The 25,733-nt window shown below is 36.1% G+C and overlaps 1 protein-coding gene and 1 non-coding gene across 7 annotated transcripts in view; one reads left to right on the top strand and one right to left on the bottom strand.

Annotated features, from left to right (window-relative positions):
• MYO9A (myosin IXA) overlaps nt 1-25,733 on the bottom strand; it is a 270,682-nt gene that overhangs the window by 9,910 nt on the left and 235,039 nt on the right. For 4 of the 6 annotated variants that reach the window (XM_032622165.1, XM_032622167.1, XM_032622168.1 and 1 more), the window contains 4 exons: nt 24,433-24,561; nt 23,533-23,638; nt 22,636-22,767; nt 21,618-21,741 (listed from right to left, as the gene is read on the bottom strand). In XM_032622165.1, coding sequence (XP_032478056.1) covers nt 21,618-21,741; nt 22,636-22,767; nt 23,533-23,638; nt 24,433-24,561 — 491 coding nt within the window. Of the gene's footprint in view, nt 1-19,673; nt 20,079-21,617; nt 21,742-22,635; nt 22,768-23,532; nt 23,639-24,432; nt 24,562-25,733 lie in introns of those variants that run through there. The other 2 variants (XM_032622169.1, XM_032622170.1) reach the window with 1 other exon arrangement.
• TRNAG-UCC lies at nt 22,415-22,487 on the top strand. The gene has a single exon. It is a non-coding gene; the product is annotated as a tRNA-Gly (tRNA).

Genomic DNA, 25,733 nt, shown 5'->3' with positions numbered 1-25,733 from the left:
GAGAAGAGAGATCCTGTAGAAGAAATAACAAAAAGATAATGGCAGAACATTTTTCAAAACTAATTAAAGATATCAACCTACTGACTAAAGAAAGCCTTTGACCTCTAGGAAAGATAAATAAAAAGAAGTCCATACCTAGAGACAGCTGCTAAAAATTAAAGGCAAGAGAAAATCGTAAAAGCAGTCAAAAAAAAAAAAAAAAAAGTACCTGCCACAAAGAAGCAACTACTTGATTCAAAGCTTACTTTTCAACAGAAACAATGTAAGTCAGAAAACAATAAATGGTATTTTCAAAAGAGGAAAGGAAAAAGTAACTGCCAATCTAGAATTCTATACATCACAAAAACAAACTTCAAGAATGAAGTTGAAATAAAGACATTTTCAGACATACTAAGACAGGAAATCTGTCACCAGTAGATCTGCACTAAAGGAAGGGCAGACAGAAAATGACCCAAGAAGAAAAGTCAGGGAGGAAGAAATGAAGAGCAATGAAAATGGTAAATATGTAAGTCTAAAATAATTTGCATAAAACATAAGAATAATATGTTGAATTTAAAATACACAGGTAATTAAAAACATAACAACAACATCAACTATATCATATAATAGCTAAAGCATATTAAAGTCCTTGCATTATCTGGGAAAAAATAAAAGTACCAATTAACAGACTGTGATAAGCCACAAATTTATGTTGTAATCTTTAGGTTGATGACTAAAAGAAGAGTAAAAAAGTATAAAACTTCAAAACTAACAAAGGAAAAAAATGGAATAATAGAAAGTAGCCAAAAGAAAAAGGCAAGAATGAACCAAAAAAGGAAAGAAAGAAAAGAAACACATGTCAGGTAAGAAAAATTAAAAGCACAAAATAAAATAGTAGATTTAAATCCAAATATATCAGTGATTACATTAAATTAAGTAGATTAAATGCTCTAGTTAAAATCTGAAGATTATCAGACTGTATTAAAAAAAGAAAACCCAACTATATTAAGTTTACAAAGCATGCATATAAAACATTCAGAATTCAGAAAGGCTGAAAGTAAAAAGGTTGGCGTAAAAGACTTACCATGTCAGCACAGAGAAAACAAGTGTGTACACACTAATCAGTAAAGTCATAGAACTGAACTTAATAAACATAAGTGATATAATAGACATACATAGAATTCACGATCTAACTACAGAATATTCATTACTTTAAAGCACATACAGCAAGACAATATATTTCCAAGGGTTCAAATCGTTTATCTGACCTTTAAATTAATTTAAAATAAGTTTTCTGATAGTGCAGTTACAAAGAGAAAACTAAAAATCCCTATGTATGCAGAATTTAAGAAATACACTTCTATGAATAAAGAAGATATGGTACATATATGAAATAATGCCATTTGCAGCAACATGGATGGACCTAGAGATTATCATACTAAGTGAAGTAAGTCAGAAAGAGAAAGACAAATACCATATGATATCACTTATATGTGGAATCTAAAATATGACACAAATGAACTTATCTACGAAACAGAAACAGACTCACAGACATAGAGAACAGACTTGTGGTTGCCAAGGTGGAAGGAGGTAAGGGAGAGATGGATTGGGAGTTTTGGATTAGCAGATGCAAACTATCAATATTATATATAGAATGGATAAACAACAAGGTCCTACTGTATAGCACAGGGAACTATATTCAATATCCTGTATAAACCATAATGGAAAAGAATATGAAAAGAATGTATATATATGTATAAATGAGTCACTCTGCTGTACAGCAGAAATTAACACAACATTGTAAGTCAAATACACTTGAATAAAAAAAAAATAAGACTTCTAAAACACCCATAGCCCAGAGAAAGAAGAAATCACAATGAAAATTTTAAAATTCTTTGAACAGTAATATCAAAATCTATGGGATACAGTTTAACTCTGCCTATATTAAAGTTATAGCCTTATACGCATATACTAGAAAAAAAGAAAAGTTAAAAATTAAAGAGGTAAGTATCTATTTTAGGAAACTAGATAGAGAACAACAAAATAAACTCAAGGAGAAAAAAGAAAATAAACAGTAAATAAACATTAGAAAAAAGAGGACCAAAGCCAAAATGTAGCTCTTTGAAAAGACTAATAAAAGATTTTAAACTCTGGCAAAATTGGTAAGAGAAAAAGAATTTACAAATAACCAAAGGCGGGAATGAAAACGGGACATCACTAAAAATCTGGTAGACATGAAAAGGATAAGAGGCTACTATGAACAACTTTATGTCAATAAATCTGAAATTTTATACAAAGTGGAGAAACTTCTACAAAAATCCAAGTAATTAATACTGTCAAAAAATAAAAAATGTGATTAATCTTATAAATTGAATCTATAAATAAAACCTTTACAGAGAGAAAACTGGAAGCCTACATGATTTCACTAGTAAACAAGAAGAAATAACACACAAATTCTTCCACAGAATTAAAAATAAGGGCTACTCTCCAACTCATTCTTACAGGCCAGCATAAGCTCGATACCAAAACATAAGGACATTAAAAGGAAAGTCTATTATAGGACAATTTTAGTCATAAACAGGGGTGTAAAATTCTAAACAACATACTATAAATCAAATCAAGCAATATATAAGGAGAATTACATCATGACTAAGTTGGATTTATTGCACTAGTATAATGATTTAACATTCAGAAATTCACTCATTGTAAAATGTCATAACAATAAAATTTAAAAGTCTCATGCACACCTCAATACATGCAGTAAAGGAATTTCATAAAATTCAATATTAAATCACAATTACAACTCTTAGAAAACCAGGAATAGAAGGGAACATATTTAATATCATCAAGCATCTATAAAAATTCTATAGCAAACATCATACTTAGTGGTAAAAGGCTGAAAGCTTTCCCTTTGAGACTGGGAACATGCCAAGAATGATCCCTGTCACCACTTCCTTTCAACATAGCATTGAAGGTTCTAGCTAGCGTAAGAAAAAGAAATAAAAGGCAGAAGGATTATGAAAGAACAAATGAAACTACCATTATTCATGAACAATATGACTGCAGAGGTAGGAAATCCAAAGGAATGCACAGAAAAATTGTTAGAATAAGTGGAAAAATACCAAAATCAATTGTATTTTTATTTAACAAGCAAAAAAGAGAAAACTAAAAGAGAATACAAAACTAAAAACTAAAAGATAATACAAAAAGTATAAAATAACATTTATAATTGAATTAAAATTACTAAAATCCTAGTAACAATTCAAATAATTCAAAACATGTGTAAGATATCTATATACAAAACTATAAAACAATTTTGAGAGGAACTAATGATCTACATGAATGGAGAGATATATCATGTTCACGGATGGGAACAATCAATATTGTAAAAATATCAATTCTCCCTAAAGTGATCTCTAAATTCAATGCAATCTCAATAAAAATCCCAAGACAATTTTTGTGAAGCTGATTCTATAATGTATATGGCAATACTGTATACAGAGCCAAGAAGAGTCAAAATGCTATTGAAGAAGGAGGTAGGATGACTTGTTCTAGCAGATATTTTTAGAAAGCTATAGTAATTAAAATAGTGGTGTTGGTACAAAGTCAAAATAGAGAGCCTAGAAAGAGAGCCACACATATATAGACTCTTGATTGATCACAAAAGGGGAACTTCAGAGCAGTATGGAAAGGATGCTTTTTTAAATAAACAGTGCTGGAAAAACTGGATACCCATGTGGAAACATAAAGACCACTCCCTACACTATACCACATACAAAAATTTTTTCCAGGTGGATTACATATCTAAATATGAAAGGCAAAACAATAAAGCTTTTAGAAGATAATAAAGATTATCTTTATAACTTCAGGTAGTAAAAAACTTCTTAAACATGACCCTAAAAGTACTAGTCTAAAGGAAACGACTGGTAAGGTAGCCTACATTACAATTAAGAACATCCTGTTCATCAAAAGACACCTTTAAGAGTGGAAGAAGAAAGCTTCAACAGAAGTAACCAATAAAGGGTATGTATCCAGAATTCATAAAGAACTCCTACAGATCAGAAAAAGACAGACAACCCAATTAGAAAAATGGGCAAGAGTTCTGAACAGGTCCTTCACAAAAGAGCATATCCAAACTGCCAACATACTTACGAAAAGGTGCTTAAGCACGTTAGAGTCACAACACAGAAATTTAAAATAAGGCCCCAATGATACATCCACTAAAATGGTTAAAATTAAGGAATCTGGCAATATAAGTGCTGGGGAGGAAGTGGAGCAACTGGGAACTCTCATACACTGCTAGTAAAGTACAACCATTTTGGAAAAAAAGTTTGGCATTATGTACTCAGGTTGAAGATATATATATCCTGTGACTCAGTAATTCCACTCCTATATAACCCCCACAAAAATACATCCATGTGTCCATCCAAACTACATGTAACAGAATGTTCATAGCAACATTATTCATAATTCCCCCAAACACAAGCCAAATGTCCATCAATACTAGAATGGATAAACTGTGGTATACATATAGACTGGAAGACTATACAGTAACATATATGAGCTACAATGAAACACAATAATATGGATAAGTCTTACACACATAAGGTTGAGTGAAATAAGTCAGATATAAAATAATACCTATTATATGATTCCATTTATATAAAACTCAAAAACAGACAAAACAAAACTATAGTGCTCAGGGATACATACTTTAGTGGGAAAACAACAAAGAAAACAGAGTAACTCAAGTTATTGCTTACCTTTGGGGGAGAGAAAGGATTGCGACTGGAAAGAGAAAGAGAAGAGCTTCTGGGGGTGCTGGCAATGTTCTATTTCTTGACCTGAGGTTGGTATGTGGATGTTTACTTCATAATTCATTAAGATGCAGATGTATGTTTCTGTGCTTTTTTTTTTTTAATGTGTTGTATGTATTTCTCAACAAGTAAGAGCTCCTCTTCAAAGTTAACTATTTATGCAAATATACTACTATCTTTTGAATAGAATGGGACAATAAACTGACAGATTTCTGAGTTGATTTTGGGAAGAAGAAAGGAAGACATGCTGTCTCAGAAACAGAAACTGCTGAGCTAGCCCAAATGGTAAGGTGAAAGTAGAAGGTAGTTCTAAGGGCATTCAGACTGACTCTTCCAAGCTCACGCCCTCTAAAGCATGCAACAGGATGAATAGTAGGAGGATGAAAAGACTGCTATTCCACTTTTAGTTCTGAGAGCAAGAAGTAAAGAATATGTTAAGAAAAAGGCCCTCAAAACAAAAGGTCAGTCTGCAAATTTAATAGAGGATAACTACGGAAAAGATAGCATTGTGGAATGGATGCAGAGAACAGGGTTTGGAGTTGGTATCAACACAGTGTTAAAGTCCATTATGACTGGTCAGAATTACATTATAAATTCCAAGACAGCTTCTCATTACATATCATTGTGACTATTTTAATGAAGCCAAATGAACAACTAAAACTTAATGTGATATAAAAGCCTCAGGGAGCTGGAAAAATCTGAGCTTACTCCTAGTATTCACTTCCCAGTATTCAATAAAAGAGCTGCCTTTGTTCGGCATTCATACCATCACCTGGCCGCCTAAAGTACTTCACTACGGGTTAGCTAAGAATTACTTAACAGAGCTGAAGAAAATCAAACTCCACAGGTCTGATCTCTCTTAAGATAGCATTAAATAAAGATTAAGGAAAAGCTGGAACCCCTACAGCCCAGAGTTCTCTTACAAGGTCAGAGAAAGTAAATTTTAAAGTCAATTACATAGAGCTTTTAGAAACATGGGAAAATGCTAATACTGTGTTAAAAACTGGACATAAACTGGTATACCATAGGTTCTTTTAAAATCTGCAAATATATAAAGGTATTTCCTGAGTGGAATAATATCCTTTATTCTCCATACTTTTCCATAGTAAGCATAATTTAGTTTCTTTAAATGGGATTTCTTTTTTTATAGCAACATTCACTATATATTCTTTCAGTGGTTTTATCCATAATTGTTTTTCTACCATCACTGCAAAAGTCAACAGAGTAAAAAAGGCAAATATTTTCTTCACATTATGATAAAAATATTTGACCTTGTGGACTCCCTGGAAAGAGTCAGCAGTTAACACTTTGAGAAGTGGTTTGTAGTATCCTTTGTTCATTTTTCACTAGGTCTTTCTCCTATTTATTTGTAGGGGCTTCTCCTCATTAACTAGGGAAAATCAGACTTTGTGATATGAGTTGTAAATATTTTCTTACTGTATCTCATTTCCCTTTTGCCTTGCTTATGGTCATTTCTGTCATGCATTAATACTTGATAACTATGCCAATGAACCTATGAACTTTTCTTTTAATGGTTTTATATAATAGAAATACCTCCTCTACTCCAAGATCACAGTATATTTTTCTATCATAATAGGGATTTTATTGGTTTTGATTGATCACATAGTTCATGAACAATGTGTACACAATTGTTAATATAAGTACTGAAAAACCTATAAAGCCATATTGTAATCCTTTTCTGAACAGTTATGCCAGTGACTTTCCAGCTTAAACTCTAGAGACAAATTATTCCTAAAATCAAGATTTCAACTACAATTATTTTCAAATGTTGATGAGTGTTAGGTCTAAAGTCCCACTTATCCACGATTTAATATACACAATATTTAAATTTCCAACCTCTCATTAACAAAGTTACTAGGAAAAGCTGGATTACCACTACCAAAGACATCACAGATAACACAGTTATGACAGAGAGCCAAGATCAAGAAGCAATTTAAGACATTACTATGTTTTTGGAGAGTTAACTATTTTCAGTTTGTAAAGAAAAATAAAGTAGCACTGATTTCACCCTTTCAAAATGGGAGAAAGTGGAATTCCCTTCGTCTTAAAAAATATATTTATAACTGAACTCATAGAAACAGAGAGTAGATCAGTGGTTGCCAGGGGCCGGGGTGTGGGGGAAATGGGTGATAGTGGTCAAAGGGTACAAATTTCCAGTTACAAGATGAATAAATTCTGGGGATGTAATGTACAGCATACTGACTGCAGTTAACAATACTGTATTATACGCTTAAAAGTTGCTAAGAGAGTAGATCTTAAATGTTGTTACCACCAAAAAAAAAAAAGAAATAAGTAACTATATGAAGTAATGGATGTGTTAAGTAACCTTACTGTGGTAATCATTTCAGTGTATATATATATATATATATATATATATATATATATATATATATATATAAAATCATCACATTGTACACCTTAAATTTACACAATATTATATATCAACTGTATCTCAATGTATATAATCTCAATATATATACTAGGAGAAAAAGAAAACCCAAAACACATGTTTTTAGAGATCTAAAAAAGTCACATTTAAAAAATTGATTAAAAAAATTCTACTGGATTGTACAAGAAGTACAATACAGGGCCCACTGACTTGATAAATTATATTAATGTAATCACACTTGGCTTCAGTTTCTCTGTTATCTTAAGGTGTTTTTAGTTTCTTTATTAGCTACTTCAGTCTGTTTTCCTTTTGCTCCCCTTTCCCCTTTTGTTCCTATTTTTTTCCTTAAAGATTTATCCTTTTCTGCCTCCTGTTACGTATTGGTTTCAACTTTTGTAGGAAAGGTGTATCTGGTAACCTTCTTCATCGCCTCTTGGGCTCTTCCATAACTGCCCTTTCAGCTGAATTAAACTTCTTCTTGGATGTTTTGGCAATGTGAAGGTGGAATGCTTTTGTGCCTGCAGGATACAGGGCAGTAAACAGCTCTGCAAAGCTAGGTTGCCTGAGCTGTAAGACATCCCTCTGTATCTGCAGGTTCTGCATTCTTGGATTCAACCAACTGCAGAATGAAAATATTTGAAAAAAATTTCCCTAAAATTCCAAAAAACAAAACTTGAATTTGCCACCATGCACTAACAACTATTTACATAGCATTACATAACAACTATTTACATTTACATTGAATTAGGTATGGTAAGTAATCTAGGGATGATTTAAAGTATGCAGGATACCTATCCTTCTCAAACTATTCCCAAAAACTGAAGAGGAAGAAATGCTTCTGAACTCTTTCTATGAGGTCAGCATCACCCTGATGTCAAAACCAAAGACACCACAAAAAAAAGATAATTACAGGCCAATGTCACTGATGAACACAGACATAAAAGTCCTTAACAAAACACTAGCAAACCAAATTCAACAATACACTATAAGGATCATACCATGATCAAGTAGGATTTATCCCAGGGATGCAGGATGGTTCAACACCCACAAATCAATCAATGTGATACACCACATTAACAAACTGAAGAATAAAAATTATGATCATCTCAACAGATGCAGAAAAAACTTTGACAAAATTCAACATCCATTTATGATAAAAACTCTCAACAAAGTGGGTATAGAGAACAAACCTCAACATAATAAACGCCATTTATGACAAACCTAACATCACACTCAATGGTGAAAAGCTGAAAGCATTTCCTCTAAGATCAGAAACAAAGATGCCCACTCTCATCACTTTTACTTAACATAGTATTGGAAGTCCTAGCCACAGTAATCAGACAAGAAAAATAAAAGGAATACAAATTGCAAAGGAGGAAGTAAAACTGTCACTGTTTGCAGATGACATGATACCATACATATAAAAAAAATCCTAAAGATACCACTGAAAAAATATGAGAATAAATTAATTGACTAAAGTTTCAGGATACAAAATTAACATACAGAAATCTGATGCGTTTCTATACACTAAAAATGAACTATCAGAAAGAGGAATTAAGAAAACAATTCTATTTACAACTGCATCAGAAAGAAGAAAATACCTAGGAATAAATCTAGCCAAGGAGATAAAAGACCTGTACTTGGAAAACTAAAAGACACCAATGAAAGAAACTGAAGATGATACAAACAAATGGAAAGATATACCATGTTCATGGATTGGAAGAATTAATACTGTTAAAATCACAAATACTACCCAAGGCAATCTACAGATTAAATGTAATCTCTATCAAAACACCAATGGCATTTTTCACAGAACTAGAACAAATAATTCCAAAATGTGTATGGAAACACAGAAGACTCCAAATAGCCAAACCAATCTTGAGAAAGAACAACAAAACTAGAGGTATCACATGCCCTGATTTCAAAATATACTGCAACGCTACAGTAATCAAAACAGTATGGTACTGGAACAAAAACAGACACATAGATCACTGGAACAGAAACCAGAGTGTCCAGAAATAAACCCATGCTTATATGGTTAATTAATCTACAACAAAGGAGGCAAGAATATACAAGGGGAAAAGACAGCTTCTTCAACAAATGGTGTTGGGACAACTGAACAGCTACATGCAAAAGAATCAAACTGGGTTACTTTCTCATACCATATACAAAAATAAACACAAAATGCATTAAAGACTTAAATGTAAGACCTGAAACCATAAAACTCCTAGAAGAAAACACAGGCAGTATGCTCTCTGACACTGGTGTTAGCAATATTTTTTTGGATATGTCTCCTTAGTCAAGCGAAAAAAAAGCAAAAATAAACAAATGGGACTACATCAAACTAAAAAGCTTCTGCACAGTGAAGGAAGTTATCAACAAAATGAAAAGGCAGCCTACTGAACAGGAAAAGACATTTGCAAATGATATATCTAACAAGGGGTTAATATCCAAAAATATACAAAGAACTCATACAACTCAACTTCAAAATGACAAACAACCTAATTAAAAAATGAGCAGAGCACCTCAATAGACATTTTTCCAAAGACAACATACAGATGGCCAACAGACACATGAAAAGATGTTCAACATCACTATCATCAAGGAAATGCAAATCAAAACCACAATGAGATATCAACTCACACCTGTCAGAATGGCTATTATCAAAAAGATAGCAGGTAAGTGTTGGTGAGGATGTGGAGAAAAGGGAACTCCTGTGCACTGTTGGTGGGAATGTAAATTGGTACATGGAAGATTGTATGAAGGATCCTCAAAAAATTAAAAATAGAACTATCATATGATCTAACAATTCCACTCCTGGATATTTATCCAGATAAAACAAAAACACTAATTTGAAAAGATATATACACCCCTATGTTCACTGCAGCATTATTTACAATAGCCCACATATGAAAGCAACCTAAGTATTCAATGATAGATGACTGGATAAAGAAGATGAAGTATATATTATATGTATGCATGTATGTGTATACACACATACATACACACACAATGGAATATTAATCATAAAAAAAGAATGAAATCCTGTCATTAGCAACAACATGGATGGACCTAGATTATGCTACGTGAAATACGTCAAACACAGAAAGACAAGTAATGCATGATTTCACTTATATGTGGAATCTAAACAAACAAACATAACAAAACAGAAACAGATTAATAGATACAAAGAACTGGTGGTTGCCAAAGAGAAGGGGGGTAGGGGGATGAGTTAAATAGGTGAGGGAGATTAAAAGGTACAAACTTCCAGTTATAAAGTAAATAAGTCATGTGGATGTAATATACAGCATAGGGAATATAGCCAATAATATTGTAATAACTTTCTATGGTGAGAGATGGTAATCAGACTTATTGTGGTGATCATTTTGTAATGTATAAAAATATCAAATCAGTATACTGTACACTTGAATATTGTAAATCAATTATACTTCAAATAAAAAATAAAGTATAATGGGAGGATGTGTGTAGGTTATATGCAAATACTATTCCATTTTTTTTTAAACAGGAACTTTATTTTGTTTATTTTTGGCTGTGTTGGGTCTTCATTGCTGCGTGGGCTTTCTCTAGTTGAAACAAGCGGGGGCTACTCTTCGTTGTGGTTCACAGGCTTCTCATTGCAGTGGCTTCTCTTGTTGTGGAGCACAGGCTCTAGGCATGTGGGCTTCGGTAGTTGTGGCACATGGGCTCAGTAGCTGTGGCTCATGGGCTCTAGAGCTCAGGCTCAATAGCTGTGGTGCATGGGCTTAGTTGCTCCGCGGCATGTGGGATCTTCCCAGACCAGGGCTCGAACCTGTGTCCCCTGCACTGGCAGGCGGATTCTTAACCACTGCGCCACCAGGGAAGCCCCTTGCCATTTTACATAATGAACTTGAGCATCCTAGAAATTTGGTATCTGTCGGGGCGGGGGTTCTGAAACCCCTATCATAGTATTCCCTGTGGATACTGAGAGATGACTATACTCCTAGCACTTTTATTTTTAAATTTTTAGTCTTTGATTAATTTAGATCAAAATTTTTCTTGTTTTCTCTCCACATGACTATCCTTTCTTCCGTCACCATTTATTGAATAGTATACCTCTGAAATGTCACTCACTTTAATGTTTATGATCCTTTCTTTTTCTTTTTTAAGGATTTTCTTAGTTTTCCTGCTTCCTTATTTTATTATCAATTTTAGTAGCATCTTGTCAAGGTCCCCCGAAATATTCTTTTGTTGTCTTTATTGACATCACATCTGTTGGTAAAATGTTACAAAACTCTTTCCTTGTCTATGAGAATTTGATCTTTGGTCCATGTTCTAGCTCAGGACCCTGGAAACCTGATAAAGGTAGCATGTAAATGATGTTACTAGACAACATTGTCTCTGGCAAAAATTATCCTGATTGGCATCTGAAGAAGGAATGATAAATTATAAATATCTAGTTGGAACCTATATATTTAGACTCTTTGAGTGTGGAGTCTGCTGTAATTAGACATATCCCTTGCAGGGACCCTGGAAACCATGTCTGGAATTTTATGAAAGATACTGACTCCTGTGGAGGCATGAAACTTCTAAGGCAGAACAGATCTGCAACCACTAAATGTGGACCTCTTTTTCCTTGCACTTGAGCTGTGACTTGAGAGACTAAAAATATAGCTAACACCCTGATGGTGGCGTGGCAGCATGACTCGCTACAACGACTCTGGCATAAAAGGAAGACCTTATGTTGTCTGCTGGCATGCTGTGCTTCCTGTCCCATATTCTTCTACATGATTCTGATGCCAAGTGTAGCTCACGGTAGTCTTATGAGTCTGAAAGTTTAGGTGAGTCTCAACAGATCCTCTCTCCATCCTACTGGGTGTCAGAACAATAAATGAATAGATGAATTTAGGAAGAACTGACATCTTTATATATTCAGTCTTCCTTTCCAAATGCATTTATTTGTTCAAATCTTCTTTTGTAATTCTTGGGGTTTAAGACTCTCTCTGTATAAATCTTCCACATTTCTTGTTCTACGTTTCTTAAGTATATTCTTTGGTATTTTATGTTGCTGTTTTGAGTGCATGCTAATAAAAATGGGCATTTTTCTTCCATTATATCATCCAATGGGTAGTACATATCAAAGTTACCAATGGTACTCAGATACCCTATAATTTAAATTATTTTTTAGTTGATTTTCTTGAGTTTTGCATATATATAATCATAATGAAAATAGTGATAATTCTACTTCTTCTTATTAAGTTTTATACCTCTGATTCCTTTTTATTACCTAATTGCATTAGATAGTACCTCCAGATCAAGGGCAAATAACAGTGAGGATAATGGACATTCTTGCCTTTTCCCAGTTTTAATTAGAAAGCTTCCAATGTTTCTCCATTAAGCAAGATACTGGTTTGGGGGATATAACAGATATATTTTAGCATGCTAAGGAATTATAGATATATCCCTATTTTAATAAGAATTAAAATAAATAATACCTGTATAATTATATCAAATGCCCCTTAAATATCTATGAGGATAATATTATATTTTTCCTACAGATCAATTAACATGGTGAATTATGCTAACCTAATCATTCTTGCATTCCTGGGTTAAATCACACTTAGTCAAAGTTTATGTTTATGGGCCACTGAGCTATGCTTGCTAATATTTTAACTTGGGATTTGGGGATTAATATTCACAGATGAGGCAGTTCTGAATTTATATATCAAGTGTTTTATTGATATACACATATGTGTATATATATGTGTGTAAATATATATATATCTCAGTGTATCAAGTCCTGTTCTATGACTTTACAAGTATAAACTCATTTAATCCTGTGAGTCTGGTACTATTAACTCCAGTTTATACATGAGAAAACTGAGGCATGGAGATTAAATGACTTGCCCATGTCACAATAGCTAGTAATCTGGTGCTAGGATTTAAACACAAAAGTTTAGTCCAGAGCCCATCCTGTACTCTGCTGCCTTTAATACTTTCGTGTAAAATTTTTGTTAGTTTTTCTTTTTTGGGCAGGGTGTTAAAAAGTACCAACGTTACACTCTTTTCATTAAAAAAGACCTTTTCCCTCTCAGCTCTGGAACAGATTAAATTGTATCGTTATGTTTTTAAAGGGTTGGTAAAATTCCTCTGTGAAACTTTATGTCCAGTGTTTTTAAAAGAGGAAACTCTTAGACAATCTTTGATGGCCTCTCAAGGCCTAAAAAGATCAAATCCAAACTACTAATCCTGGAATTTGAGAACCCAAAAACTTATTTGCTAATTCATTATATCACTCTTCCCTTCCTTCATTCTTACCAAGAAATCTTACATTCTAGCCATTGAAGTTTATTCAGTGTTCTCAGGTATTAAGTCACCTAGCTCTCTATGCTTCCCTAAAGCTTTCTGAACAGACAAGATGAGATTTAGTAAACTGAACTACAACTATTTATACCTTTGCTTACTAGACTGTTAATTTATCTAAAGAAGAGATCTTGTCATTTCTATACCTCCAGCACCTAGCACAAGTGCCTAAAACACAACAGAACTGTTACATTTTTGTTGAAAAAATGAATGAGAATAAACGAAAATGAATCAATAAGTGGGGCTAGGAAGACAGGTCTCATCTGCAGAAGAGAATGGGAAGGAAAAAAAGATGTGTCTAAAGTGTAGTCTAAAATGAGAAGTACCTCTGAAGAAACATAGATGGAAGGTAGTCTCATTTTTATTTAGTAAAACTGTAAGTTTAAAAATATTAAATGGATTTACAATACTGAATTGAATTCATGTTTTAACTCTACAAAAATCTTCCTAAAATAATAAAAAAAGGGCTTCCCTGGTGGCGCAGTGGTTGAGAGTCCGCCTGCCAATGCAGGGAACACGGGTTCATGCCCTGGTCTGGGAAGATCCCACATGCTGCGCAGTGGCTGGGCCCGTGAGCCATGGCCGCTGAGCCTGCGCGTCCGGAGCCTGTGCTCCGCAACGGGAGAGGCCACAACAGTGAGAGGCCCACGTACCGCAAAAATAAATAAATAATAATAATAAAAGAAACATAAAACTATGACTACCATAGGACTGTCATAACTTCACTACATATACATAAAGAAAAAGTTCAAGGGAAATATAAGTATTCTAAAATATTAATAGAAAATTGTGATTTTCTTCCTGCTTTTTGCACTTTACCCTACTGTTCAAATTTTTCCACAATGAGCATGAAACAAGTATGTAAATGTGTCTTTTATGTAGAAACACAAGATCTTAGATTTATCAAATGCCTAATTTTAAAAGATATTATATACTGTAAGAGAAAGAAATAATTCCAGTCATTTGAAAATGATAAATATAAAATAGCTTATCTTTCAAGTTCTGTGAGAAAACAGCTTCTTTAAAAGCACTGAGTACGGGCTTCCCTGGTGGCGCAGTGGTTGAGAGTCCGCCTGCCGATGCAGGGGACACGGGTTCGTGCCCCGGTCTGGGAGGATCCCACATGCCGCGGAGCGGCTGGGCCCGTGAGCCATGGCCGCTGAGCCTGCGCGTCCGGAGCCTGTCCTCCGCAACGGGAGAGGCCACAACAGTGAGAGGCCCGCGTAACGCATTAAAAAAAAAAAAAAAAAAAAAAAAAAAAAAAAAAAAAAAAAAAAGCACTGAGTACATCATTATACAAAAAGAGCTAGTATTAAGTTTCAAATCTGAATTTTTTAAAAAAGGATATAAAAGAGTGAAATGAAAATATTTAACAATTGATTTTTAGGATACAACTGGTAGATCTAGCAGCAAAAATTGCATAGGGAGCTACCATCATTTATTCTTGTCTAGTATTCTGTACTTTTTACTCTCTAAACTCTCAACCCACCTGGCTCACTCACTCTGCTGTTTGTAAATCTTCACCTTCTCTTCTCTCACATATAATCCTGTCAGCCCAAGATCACAGAATCCTTGTATTTCCTTACTTCCTAACTTCTGCCTTTTATTCCCCCAAACCTAATTTTCAGGCCTCTTGAAGAGCGTCACATCCCCTTGCCAGATATTACTATAGTTCTTCCACTCCTATGGAATTCTATCTACAAGAATTCCCTACATAACTTTTCTTCCCATTTGTCCACATCTGACAGAGATGATTTCAAGGTTTCAAAAGAGATGCTTCTTTCACAACTCACAAAAAGGAGCACAAATACTGTTCTCCTTTTGCCTACTCTCCCAAAGAGGTCCTGTGCCTAATCCTCCTCATCATTGGCGCTGCATGTTTACTGCATGTGGATCTTCAAGTAATGCCTCTTGCTTACCATCATGATCTTTGAAAGAGGGTTCCGGAGGAATAGAAAAAGCAAGGGTCTTCTGTTGTGGTGTTATCAAAGAGAACACTACACGTTCGTATTACAAGAAAAAATTATTAACTGTATGTGGTGATGAATGTTAGCTAAGCTTATTATGATAATCACTTCACAATATATACATATATCAAATCATTGTGCTATACCTAAAACTAAGACTGTTATATGTCAATTATATCTTAAAAAAAAAAAAGATTAATACTACAAAAATACTTTCTGGTCAGTACCAGAAACAGTAAGAACACTTCTATATTCTCAGAAAATCTTCATTCTCTGGGTCTGACTCTTATTATGTCAAATCACCTGAATGTGAACAGCAGACTTAGACAGCATGCACTAACATAAGGAAATGACAGGACCCTTTGCTAGAATCAAGTCCACACTTGGAATATCTTTTTCCTTTGGAGCTCTTCAAAGCTGCCACATTTCAACTGATTCTTAACTTTCCAATTATTAATACTTAACTTCTGGAAGGGCATTTCTTGCTTCTTTTGGTGTTGTCAGTTGCATGGCTTACCCCCACAGATCCACAATGATACAGAATTGCAGGTATGCAAATTTCTAACAGAGACATGCAGGTAAGTTCTTCAATAAGCCTAGATGACGCAAAATTTATAAGTACTGTCAACCACTATGAGCGCCACAAGAAAATCCTGAAAAGACTTAGAGCAATTTTAAAATTCCAAACTGAGTACATAAAATAGCAACTGATACTATTTTTAAAAATTAGAATGTTGTTTTTAAAATGCTTTAAGAACCCCTGTTCAACTAGACTCATTATGAAGAAAGCACTCCACAGGTAAAGTTTTGGAAGTACTGCACATTATATGCTAAAATTTGCTTGGCTATGAAAACCTTTGTGTGTAACATCTTTCAAGAGGATAATTTGTGAGGGTTCTATAGATTAGTAAACTTTATTTCAAATTATATTCTTCATATTACATTATCTTAAATAATACTAAATCAATACTTATGCTTAGAATTATAACAAAAATAAGCTACAAAAAAACCCCATTTGTTATATAAGAGGCATAACTGGATGGACTGTGAGCATATCATATTCCGAAATCCTACTCTGGGAATAGCCTAGAGTCAAAGATTATGCTCCATAAATCTAATTCCGTGGAAAGTACATGGTAGCAGAAACATACTTTCAAAATGACATGATCAGGATTCAACCTATTATAGTGATGGCAAATATGATTACTTACAAGTCAAGAGTCTCCTAACTGATATATGGCTGCCAGTCTTGCCCATCTCTAATCCATTCTTCTTTAGAATGCTACCAGCTATTTTTCGAAAAGAAATGATGGTGACATTCCCCTACTTCAAAACCTTTCCATAGTTCCCAAGGGCTTCAAAACGGGAAAATTCAAAATTTTTTTTTTTTTTTTTTTTTGTGGTACACGGGCCTCTCACTGTTGTGGCCTCTCCCACTGCGGAGCACAGGCTTCGGACGCGCAGGCTCAGCGGCCACGGCTCACGGGCCCAGCCGCTCCGCGGTATGTGGGATCTTCCCAGACCAGGGCACGAACCCGTGTCCCCTGCATCGGCAGGTGGACTCTCAACCACTGTGCCACCAGGGAAGCCCCAAAATTCTTAATGCTGCACATCTGGTTCCAGTCTACCTTTCCAAACTCTTCTGCCACTTCCATACCACCTGACCAGCTCCAGCTACACAAGGCAGTCATTATTCACAGATATCTGTTTCGTGCTTCTTTGCCTCTGGAATTGTCGTCCCCCTGTCTTCTCACCATTTGTTAAATTACTACTCATCTTTCAACACCCAACCCAAATGACTTTTCACATTGGCAATAATATAACATACTTTTCAAAAATGCATTTCACTCTTCATTTCAGCAAAGTCACCATTGTATTTAATTAAGGAACAGCAATTTTTTTCATCTATGAAGACCTGAATACTATTGACTTTGATTAGTTTATTTTTAGTGAATATCCTAAAACTCACTGCTCTCTCCTAGATTCAATTCTTAGATTCAATCCCTTAGATGCTGAATGAATACCAAATACGTCCTAGACACGGTCTTGCTCTTAAGTCTGGGACTAACACCTTTTCTACAGCTAGAGATGCATATGCAATAGGATGTTAAGTGGGATTTTTCCTCTTGTTCCAGACTTGTGGCTAAGATCCAAAGCTGAGGATAATTAAGCAGCTCTTCTAGCTTTAAGGAGCCAAGAGTAGTTGGTACCAGCTTCTCCTCTCAGGGCTTACTGAAAGTTTCATTTTTTTAAATCAATACTGTGATCAATATTCTAACACCTTTCCCTCAATGTAAATCTAAAAAGGCTAAAAAGAAAGGGGGGTTATTGGAATTTCAGGGAAACATAGAGTTTATGAAAAGAGGATATTCCCTCCCCTCTTACAGGAAAACGGCAGTGTCATCACTGAATCCAGAAGGTAAGAATCAAGGTTTGAGTTCATCTAAAAGAAAGGGAAACTGGTATTTCATTCCGTTTGGTTGTCTGTATAGGCAAAAGACTTACTGATTTGCAACTCTGTTATATGCACAGGGGAAAAGAGAAGTGGGGAAAAAGAGTGTGGTGGGAAGAGTCAGAGAGATAGGCAAGACTTACCCACCTTGAGTTCTTGGGAACCAAGAGGTATGAAAAATGTAACCTTTCCCCCAGTGTGCTTGTAGGCCCTAGAACTGGCCATGGGAGGTAGATCTGATTGGGTAACGTCTTGAGGCAAAAAAAAGACATACATATCAGAGTCACACAGTATGAATGCCATCTGTCAGGTTTAGCCAGAAGGTGTAACCAAAGCAAGGGACTGCCAATGCCTATAGCCTTCTGCTCACTGTCAGCAGGGTCAGTTGGAGATACCACTTATCTTCATTTAGCCTACTGACAATGAATTTGAATAGTAGTGCTGAACAACCAAGAATATTGTCACCTCAGTACTGGCATATCACGTAGAATTCTGCCTCTCCTATATCACTTCTCTCAGTTTCAACACCAGAGGAAGAAACAGCACAAGAAAGAGGGCAGGCAGGGACTTCCTTGGTGGTGCAGTGGTTAAGAATCTGCCTGCCAAGGCAGGGGACACAGGTTCGACCCTGGGCCGGGAAGATCCCACATGCCATGGAGCAACTAAGCCCGTGCACCACAACTACTAAGCCTGCGCTCTAGAGCCCGTGAGCCACAACTACTGAGCCTGTGCTCTGGAGCCTGTGAGCCACAACTACTGAGCCCACGTGCCACAACTACTGAATGAAGCCTGCGTGCCTAGAGCCTGTACTCTGCAACAAAGACAAGCCACCACAATGAGAAGCCTGCGCACCACAACAAAGAGTAGTCCCCACTCGCCACAACTAGAGAAAGCCCACACGCAGCAATGAAGACCCAATGCAGCCAAAATATAAATAAATAAATAAATAATTTAAAAGAACAAAAACAAAAAAAACAACTCTTGGAGTCAGGTATGTTCTGGAATTTCAAAATTAAAAAAAAAAAAAAACAAGGAAAAAAGAGGGAGGGCAGAAGTGTGTGACAAAAAGAACCCACTCACTCACCCCCAAAGTTTTCAGCCCCAGATTAAGGTCTAGTCTGTCCTGGAAGAAAGTGATGAGTACTGGATCAAGCCTGTGGCTGATGTTATAATATGAAGATATAATATGAAGAGAACTAAGTCTTAAATACCAGACTAAGACTAGAGCATTTAAAAATTATGGAATAGTCAAAAGATGCTGTTAAGGTAGTTGATATCCAGGAGAAAAGGGGATTTTGACATGGTAGAGTTGGAAGGCAGTTACTAGATAAAAAGCAAAACCGACTGACATTTATATCCCAGCAAATTGACACCTTTAATGAACTGGTTACACAAAGATGGATAGTCTTTGCAATTAGTTTCCATATATATTGGTGTTCCATCTCTCCATTCTTTTTTTTATATGAAATCCTGGTATGAGATCTATTATACTATTATTATTTAAGTCTAGAACCAGTCCATCAATTTGCTCACTACTACTTGCAGCACTGTCTAAAAAATGCTGAGTAGATAACAGTCATACTTCTACGTCTAGGAAGACACCATCAAAGTCACCGATAGAAATGGGCAAATAAGCATTTCTAATGATCGAGGATGCTAAAAACAGTAATAGGTTTTTATGTAATAAAGGAAGAGACTGATGAGAACAAAGCTCACAGAGCAGAAATTTATTTGATACCTTAATGCTTTCAATGTTCACCTTTCAATGATCCAACCAAAGAAGAAATCCACAAAGAGGCTTATTTGACAAAGAGGAAAAACCAGTATATTATAAATGGACATTGTTCAACTGCATGACACAGAGGAAAGAAAATAAAGGTTCTAAAGAGAGAGAGTAAGAGAAAAGCAAGTGAAGGCTGATCAGGAAGTGGGACCTGAATTGGGGCTGCACATGGAGGGTGGACAGGCATGGATGATAGACAGAGCAGAACAACTCCTGGATGGATGAGAGACAATAATGTAAAGTGGCTGTGACACATTGCAATATTAATACATACCGAGACTGAATTGCGGGTAATGCTCATAAATCTAACTGCAATTAGTACAGGTTTCTGGATTAGGAAGGACATGAAAAGGAAAGCAGAAGGTTAGAATGTACATGTCATTGCCCCATTAAAGAGGTTTAATCTTTCAATGGAATGAATATATCTGTCTTCTGCAGCATCAGCAAAAAAGCACAGCTTGTCTACCTGCTTTGAAAAGTAGCCTTATAGTAAAAGGTCTCTTCCTGTCTTCCCTGGATGGGCACTGCTAACTTGGGCTTCTCAGAAATGAGTTCATAAAAATTTGTACTACAGAAAGGGTTTTTTTTTTTTTTTTTTGCGATACGTGGGCCTCTCACTGTTGTGGCCTATTCCGTTGCAGAGCACAGGCTCCGGACGCGCAGGCCCAGTGGCCATGGCTCATGCGCCCAGCCGCTCCGCGGCATGTGGGATCTTCCTGGACCGGGGCAGGAACATCGTGTCCCCTGCATCGGCAGGCGGACTCTCAACCACTGCGCCACCAGGGAAGCCCAGGGTTTCACCTTTAAATGGGGTTTCTGTTTTCATTTCCTGGAGAAAAGATTCAGAACGTGTTCTGTGATGAGCTTTATTTAATACCTTTACTGACTGGAGAAATTCTGTGTTTATGTTTGTTTTTAGAGAACACCCTTCATTAACTTAATCTACAGACATTTGTTGTGCACTTGTCCTGTGCCAGGCAGTTTAATAGTAAAGGAAGAAATGGAGTTACTTTAATGCTAACCTGAGTATAAACTACCAAGTATAGAGGAAGTATTGCTGGGCCTCTGCAAAAACATGGGCACAATGATGGGGAAGCCTGTTTCTCTTTAGAGATTTACTGGGGATCTGATTGGGTGTTCACTAATACAGTTTTGTTTTACAATTCAGGGGAAGGGTAGTAAATGGGCAATAATTAAACTTTAATGCAACAATAGGTTTCCAGTTATCTAGACCCTACTGATTATTGGTCAGTGTGAAATGGAGTTGTTTATATATAGGTCACCAGTTACAAAGGAAGATATTAAACAGACAAATGGGCAAGTGGAAGAAATAAATTATCATTTTTGTAAGGCTTTTTTCAAAACCTAGCAATAAACCCTCAAAGAAATCTTTATTTGATAATAGTAGACTCATAGTGGAGTTCTATATCCTATGACTCACATTCTTGCAAGTGAGTAAGTTCTCTACATCCCAGAACTATTGGCAGGACCACCAAAAGTGACATGGTTGAGGTTGGGAACAGACGGTAGAAGAAAGTAGACTCAAAAGTTAGGGTGGGTTACGTTTTCATAGAAAGGACAGGAAAAGAAAACAGGGCAAATTATTAAACCACCAACATTTTACCCAAATACTTGATTTTAAAAATTCTACATAGTTAACTGTATTCTGTGTATATAACTAAAGACAGCTCAAAGAACAAACATGAGGCATACATAGTACCCTGAGATAAGGTGACTTTTTTTTTTTTTTCACTTGTTCCATGTGAAAAAGATTCGGAGAATAATCTCTCTCTACATATCATAATGTGTACTTAAAATCTGAGGAAGGCTCCCATTTCCCCCTGTGATTCCATGTCCTGCATCTTACCATTGATCTACGAATCAGTGACAGCCTGGTCTTTGCCTTATTCTCAGCAAATTCCAGGCTACTGATGTCTTTGAGACGAGCCTTATATTTATTCATTTGTTCCACAACAATCAGCTCCACACAGCTGAAACAGGAAAAGAGAAATGTTAAGTGCTGAAGTCAATCAAACAAATTGTAGCACCCACAGACTATTTTTCAGCTAAGTGTGGTAGATAGTTGGAGGATAAAAGAAAAATCAACATCCCTTATTTTATGAGCTCAGAGACAGGGTTTATAATGGTGGTTCACAACTTTGGCTGCACTTTAGTATCCATCTGAGGAGCAGCTGTAAGTCCCAATGCCTAGGCCACACCCCCGACCAATTAAATCACTCTCTGGGAATGGGACACAAACACTAGGCTTTTTGGGGGAAAGCTCCTTTTGCAGAAAAGGTTAAGAATCACCACTCTAGAAAGAAATCAGAGGTCCATGAAAAAAGGGCAAGGTGAAATACAGGAATATTGAAGTATTAAGACCAAAGGGATTCGGAGCCATAAGACTACAGTTATCGACTAGGTTACAGGAAAACAAAGTATATGTAACTTGGTAAAATGGTATTTTAAAAATACATTTGGAAACTATAATCATTCCTAAAGAAAAGCCAAATTTAAAAAATAAGGCCCTTCAAAACAAATGATGCTTAGGTGAATAGAACCTAAAGGAATTTTTCATCTTCAGCATAAAAAAGTCCAGTGGCACCTAGCAATCTTATTAAAAACATATGAACTTAAAAAAAAAAAATCATTTGCTAGGGGAATTCCCTGGTGGTCCAGTGGTTAGGACTCTGCACTTCCACTGCAGGGGGCCCGGGTTCGATCCCTGGTCGGGGAACTAAGATCCCTGCAAGACATGCAGCATGGTCAAAAAAAGAAAAAGGAAAAAAAAAGAAATCATTCACTATGTTTGATATCTGGATAAAGTGACTACACTGACTCAGAAGTCCCTGGGGTCTTGCAGAGGTGATGGTGACTGGCCTTACGTGGTAGTCTTACTGATGTCCTGCACACTTTGTAGTGGGTCGATGGTGTCAGGGCAGCGGAGAATGCAGGGTGCAAATACAATGGCCAAAGCATTAGCAGACATTCGATTAGTGTCTTCCTGTAGAGCAATCCTAAGAAACAAAAAAACCAAGTGAAACTAGGATGAAAAAGGAAAATTGCAGGGAGGTAGGCAGAAGAGATGAGAGAAAGAAGATCAATGACATTAACTGCATACTACTGGAAAGATGTTCCTATCAGTTGAAGGAAGATACTGTAGACTTTTCCCAAATCTGTTCCTTTGCCTCTGGAAAGTGTACTTTTACTCTGTTCCTTGAAGCAATTCAGGCAAGCAGATAGCTGATCAAGGAAAAATTTGTGACTCACTGCCCCAGGTCACCGTTACTAGATGATACATGTCTACAGAATGTAGACACTTTAAGGCATTTTCAAACAGTCATATAAGATATTTATCCAAAGAAAAAGGTGGCTTTCTTCCCAACTATTGCTAATATTTACAATCAGAAGAAGAGAGGCTACCCCTGAATTGTCTTTTGTCAGTCAATTCCTGAGCTCCGTCTGAACCCTCCTCCTATGAATTAGGTTATGTCAAAAGACAAACAGCCTTTCTAGCTCCGGAGTTGAGTACAGGCTAGGCTACATAGTGCCACCATGAGACTGAGGTGTTACATGGCTCAAACAGGGCAGAGAAGCACCTGCCATGCAATCTAACTCAGCTGAGGATTTCTGCTCCAAGGAATCATAACCACCTGTTTGAGGCATTGACTTTATCAACAGGAAAAAAAAAGATCTGTCAGTTTTTCATACAAAGGAGCTCTTCATTTATTTAAAAGAATCCAAGAGAAACTGTTACGTGTTCCTTTGTTTCTTGAAGTTACCTGACTAGATGAAAGATGAGGCGTTCCAGTGTATTGAGATGAGTTCGGGAGAGCTGGTCAATCACAGAGTATACACCACGGATTGTCTCCTTCCTCTCCTGAAGGCCTGAAAGCAGTAAGAGCAGCAAATAAGAATGAATATCCTCTCTTATACACTACATATTCCTTCTGGACAGACACTAGGTAGCAAGGGAGACTGGCTCTAGGGTTGATTTTTAGCTATACCTGTATAGCAGAAGAACAACTCATAGTTACCAATAATCTCCCTTTGCTTGAGTTCTATACTCTCTAAGCAGTCTCATGAGTTTTAATCTATAGCCCAGTAATTTTTGATTATAGCAAGGGGCAAGAGATGCCCTAGTTTTTCAGGCATTTTGTGGCAAACCAATTCCCCATTAAAATTAATCAACTGTTAGATAAGTTATAAATCAGTCTTATGGGAATTGAGGAGTCAGGCCTCAGGGCCTAAACACTTGTAGGTAGGCCTTAATCAATATCCTACACATCTGTAGCACCGAAAAACTAAACCAACATGTTAGTCATGGCTTAAAATAGATAGCCAACTTTACACTGAGTTCTTGCCTAGATTCACAATTTAAATGAATATAAATCTCCTATTTAATTTTTAAATTTGTTTATAACCTTAGTCTTTCAATCTCTTTGTAAGAAGCAACTAGGTGACCTGCTCAGAAAGTTTTTAGGACACTGACCTTTTAATGAGTTTCTAAAAAGGTTAACATTTGAATAGGTGAGAGTTCACTGGCAGTTTTGTACTGACTGTATCACTTTTGGATCTATATGAACTAAACCAACTGAGAGGATGGCTAAATAATCTAATATGAAGATGGCATTCCTTTCCCAAGTGCAGGCCTTCCCTGAACCCAGGAAGCCTGTGCTTACCCATAGCTCGAAGAAATTCCTCATAGAGTTCAAAGGTCATGAGTGGATTGGGCAAATCACGAAGCCATTGTTTGAATACACTTGCAATGACGTGTATGTTATAGTCATCTAGGTTTACATTCTCAGCATCTATTCAGAGACAGGAGTTAGATAAGAAAGCCAAAACATGCAGAGAGTCAAATAATTCACTTTAGAAACTACCATGACGGAAAAATGCCTTCATGTTCTTAATCAGACTATCTTCTACAATCTAATTCCATGCTTTGGAACAGTGCTCCTACTGTGGTAAAGGAACAGTTCTTGTTTGTTGGTTGTTTTTCAAATGTCGCGGACTGACAGATGTGTAAAATAAGATCACAAGTTTTCATGTCAAGGCACTGTTAAATTGCTATAAATGTTTCTAAATGCTTTTTCTCAATTTCTGTACTTCTCTTGTGGATTGGTCTATGAACGATACTTCTAGTAGTGATGCTTCAGATGACAAACATAAAAAAGGCCCAAAGGACAGTTTCTAAAAGTCAAACTGATTTTAAGTCATTCTCAGAGATGAAATGACAGTGATAATTAAGCTTAGGAAATATAAAGAAAATCTTTACTCTGCTTCACTTATAAACTCCCCAGGGTTATACATGAGATGATTGCGATGATATAGGATGAATGATGCCTGTGCGTAGATTCTTGGTGACACAAGGACAAACTTTGCACCTATATGTGATTCAAAAAGATCTATTCCTGGGAATTCCCTGGTGGTCCAGTGGTTAGCACTCCGTGCTTTCACTGCCGAGGGCCCAGGCTCAATCCCTGGACGGGGAACTAAGATCCCACAAGCCGTGCAGTGTGACAAAAAAAAAAAAAATCTATTCCTTTCTAATAGTGGTGAAGAGTAGAAGTTGAACATAAAGCCAAAGTCAAACTTCTGCATACATTCCAGGACTGAGGCTAGAGCTCTACACAGATACATGTTCAGTTCACTACTTATCCATTTAAATAACTATGTCATCAATGTAGGAAGGCAAGAATATGCATCAGAAAGAGCACCACTTGGAATCAGAATAACAGAGACTAACAGGCAATAATTTAGATTATGGGTTAAATGCCAGCTTTGTCACTTATTGGTGGTGAGTCTTTGGGCAAGATCCTCTGTAAGCCTCAGTTTCTTCATCTGTAAACAGGGATAATAAACACTGTTTGGGAAGATTAGTACAAAGATCTGTTGTGAAAATTAATACAAAAACATCAGCACAGTGCCCTGCATCTCATCAACAGCTCATTATTCAATCTCCCTGAACCTAAATTTTCTT

This window comes from Phocoena sinus, chromosome 2, assembly GCF_008692025.1.
Source record: "Phocoena sinus isolate mPhoSin1 chromosome 2, mPhoSin1.pri, whole genome shotgun sequence".
NCBI classification, from domain to species: Eukaryota; Metazoa; Chordata; class Mammalia; order Artiodactyla; family Phocoenidae; genus Phocoena; species Phocoena sinus.
This window is presented reverse-complemented; position numbering and strand designations above follow the sequence as displayed.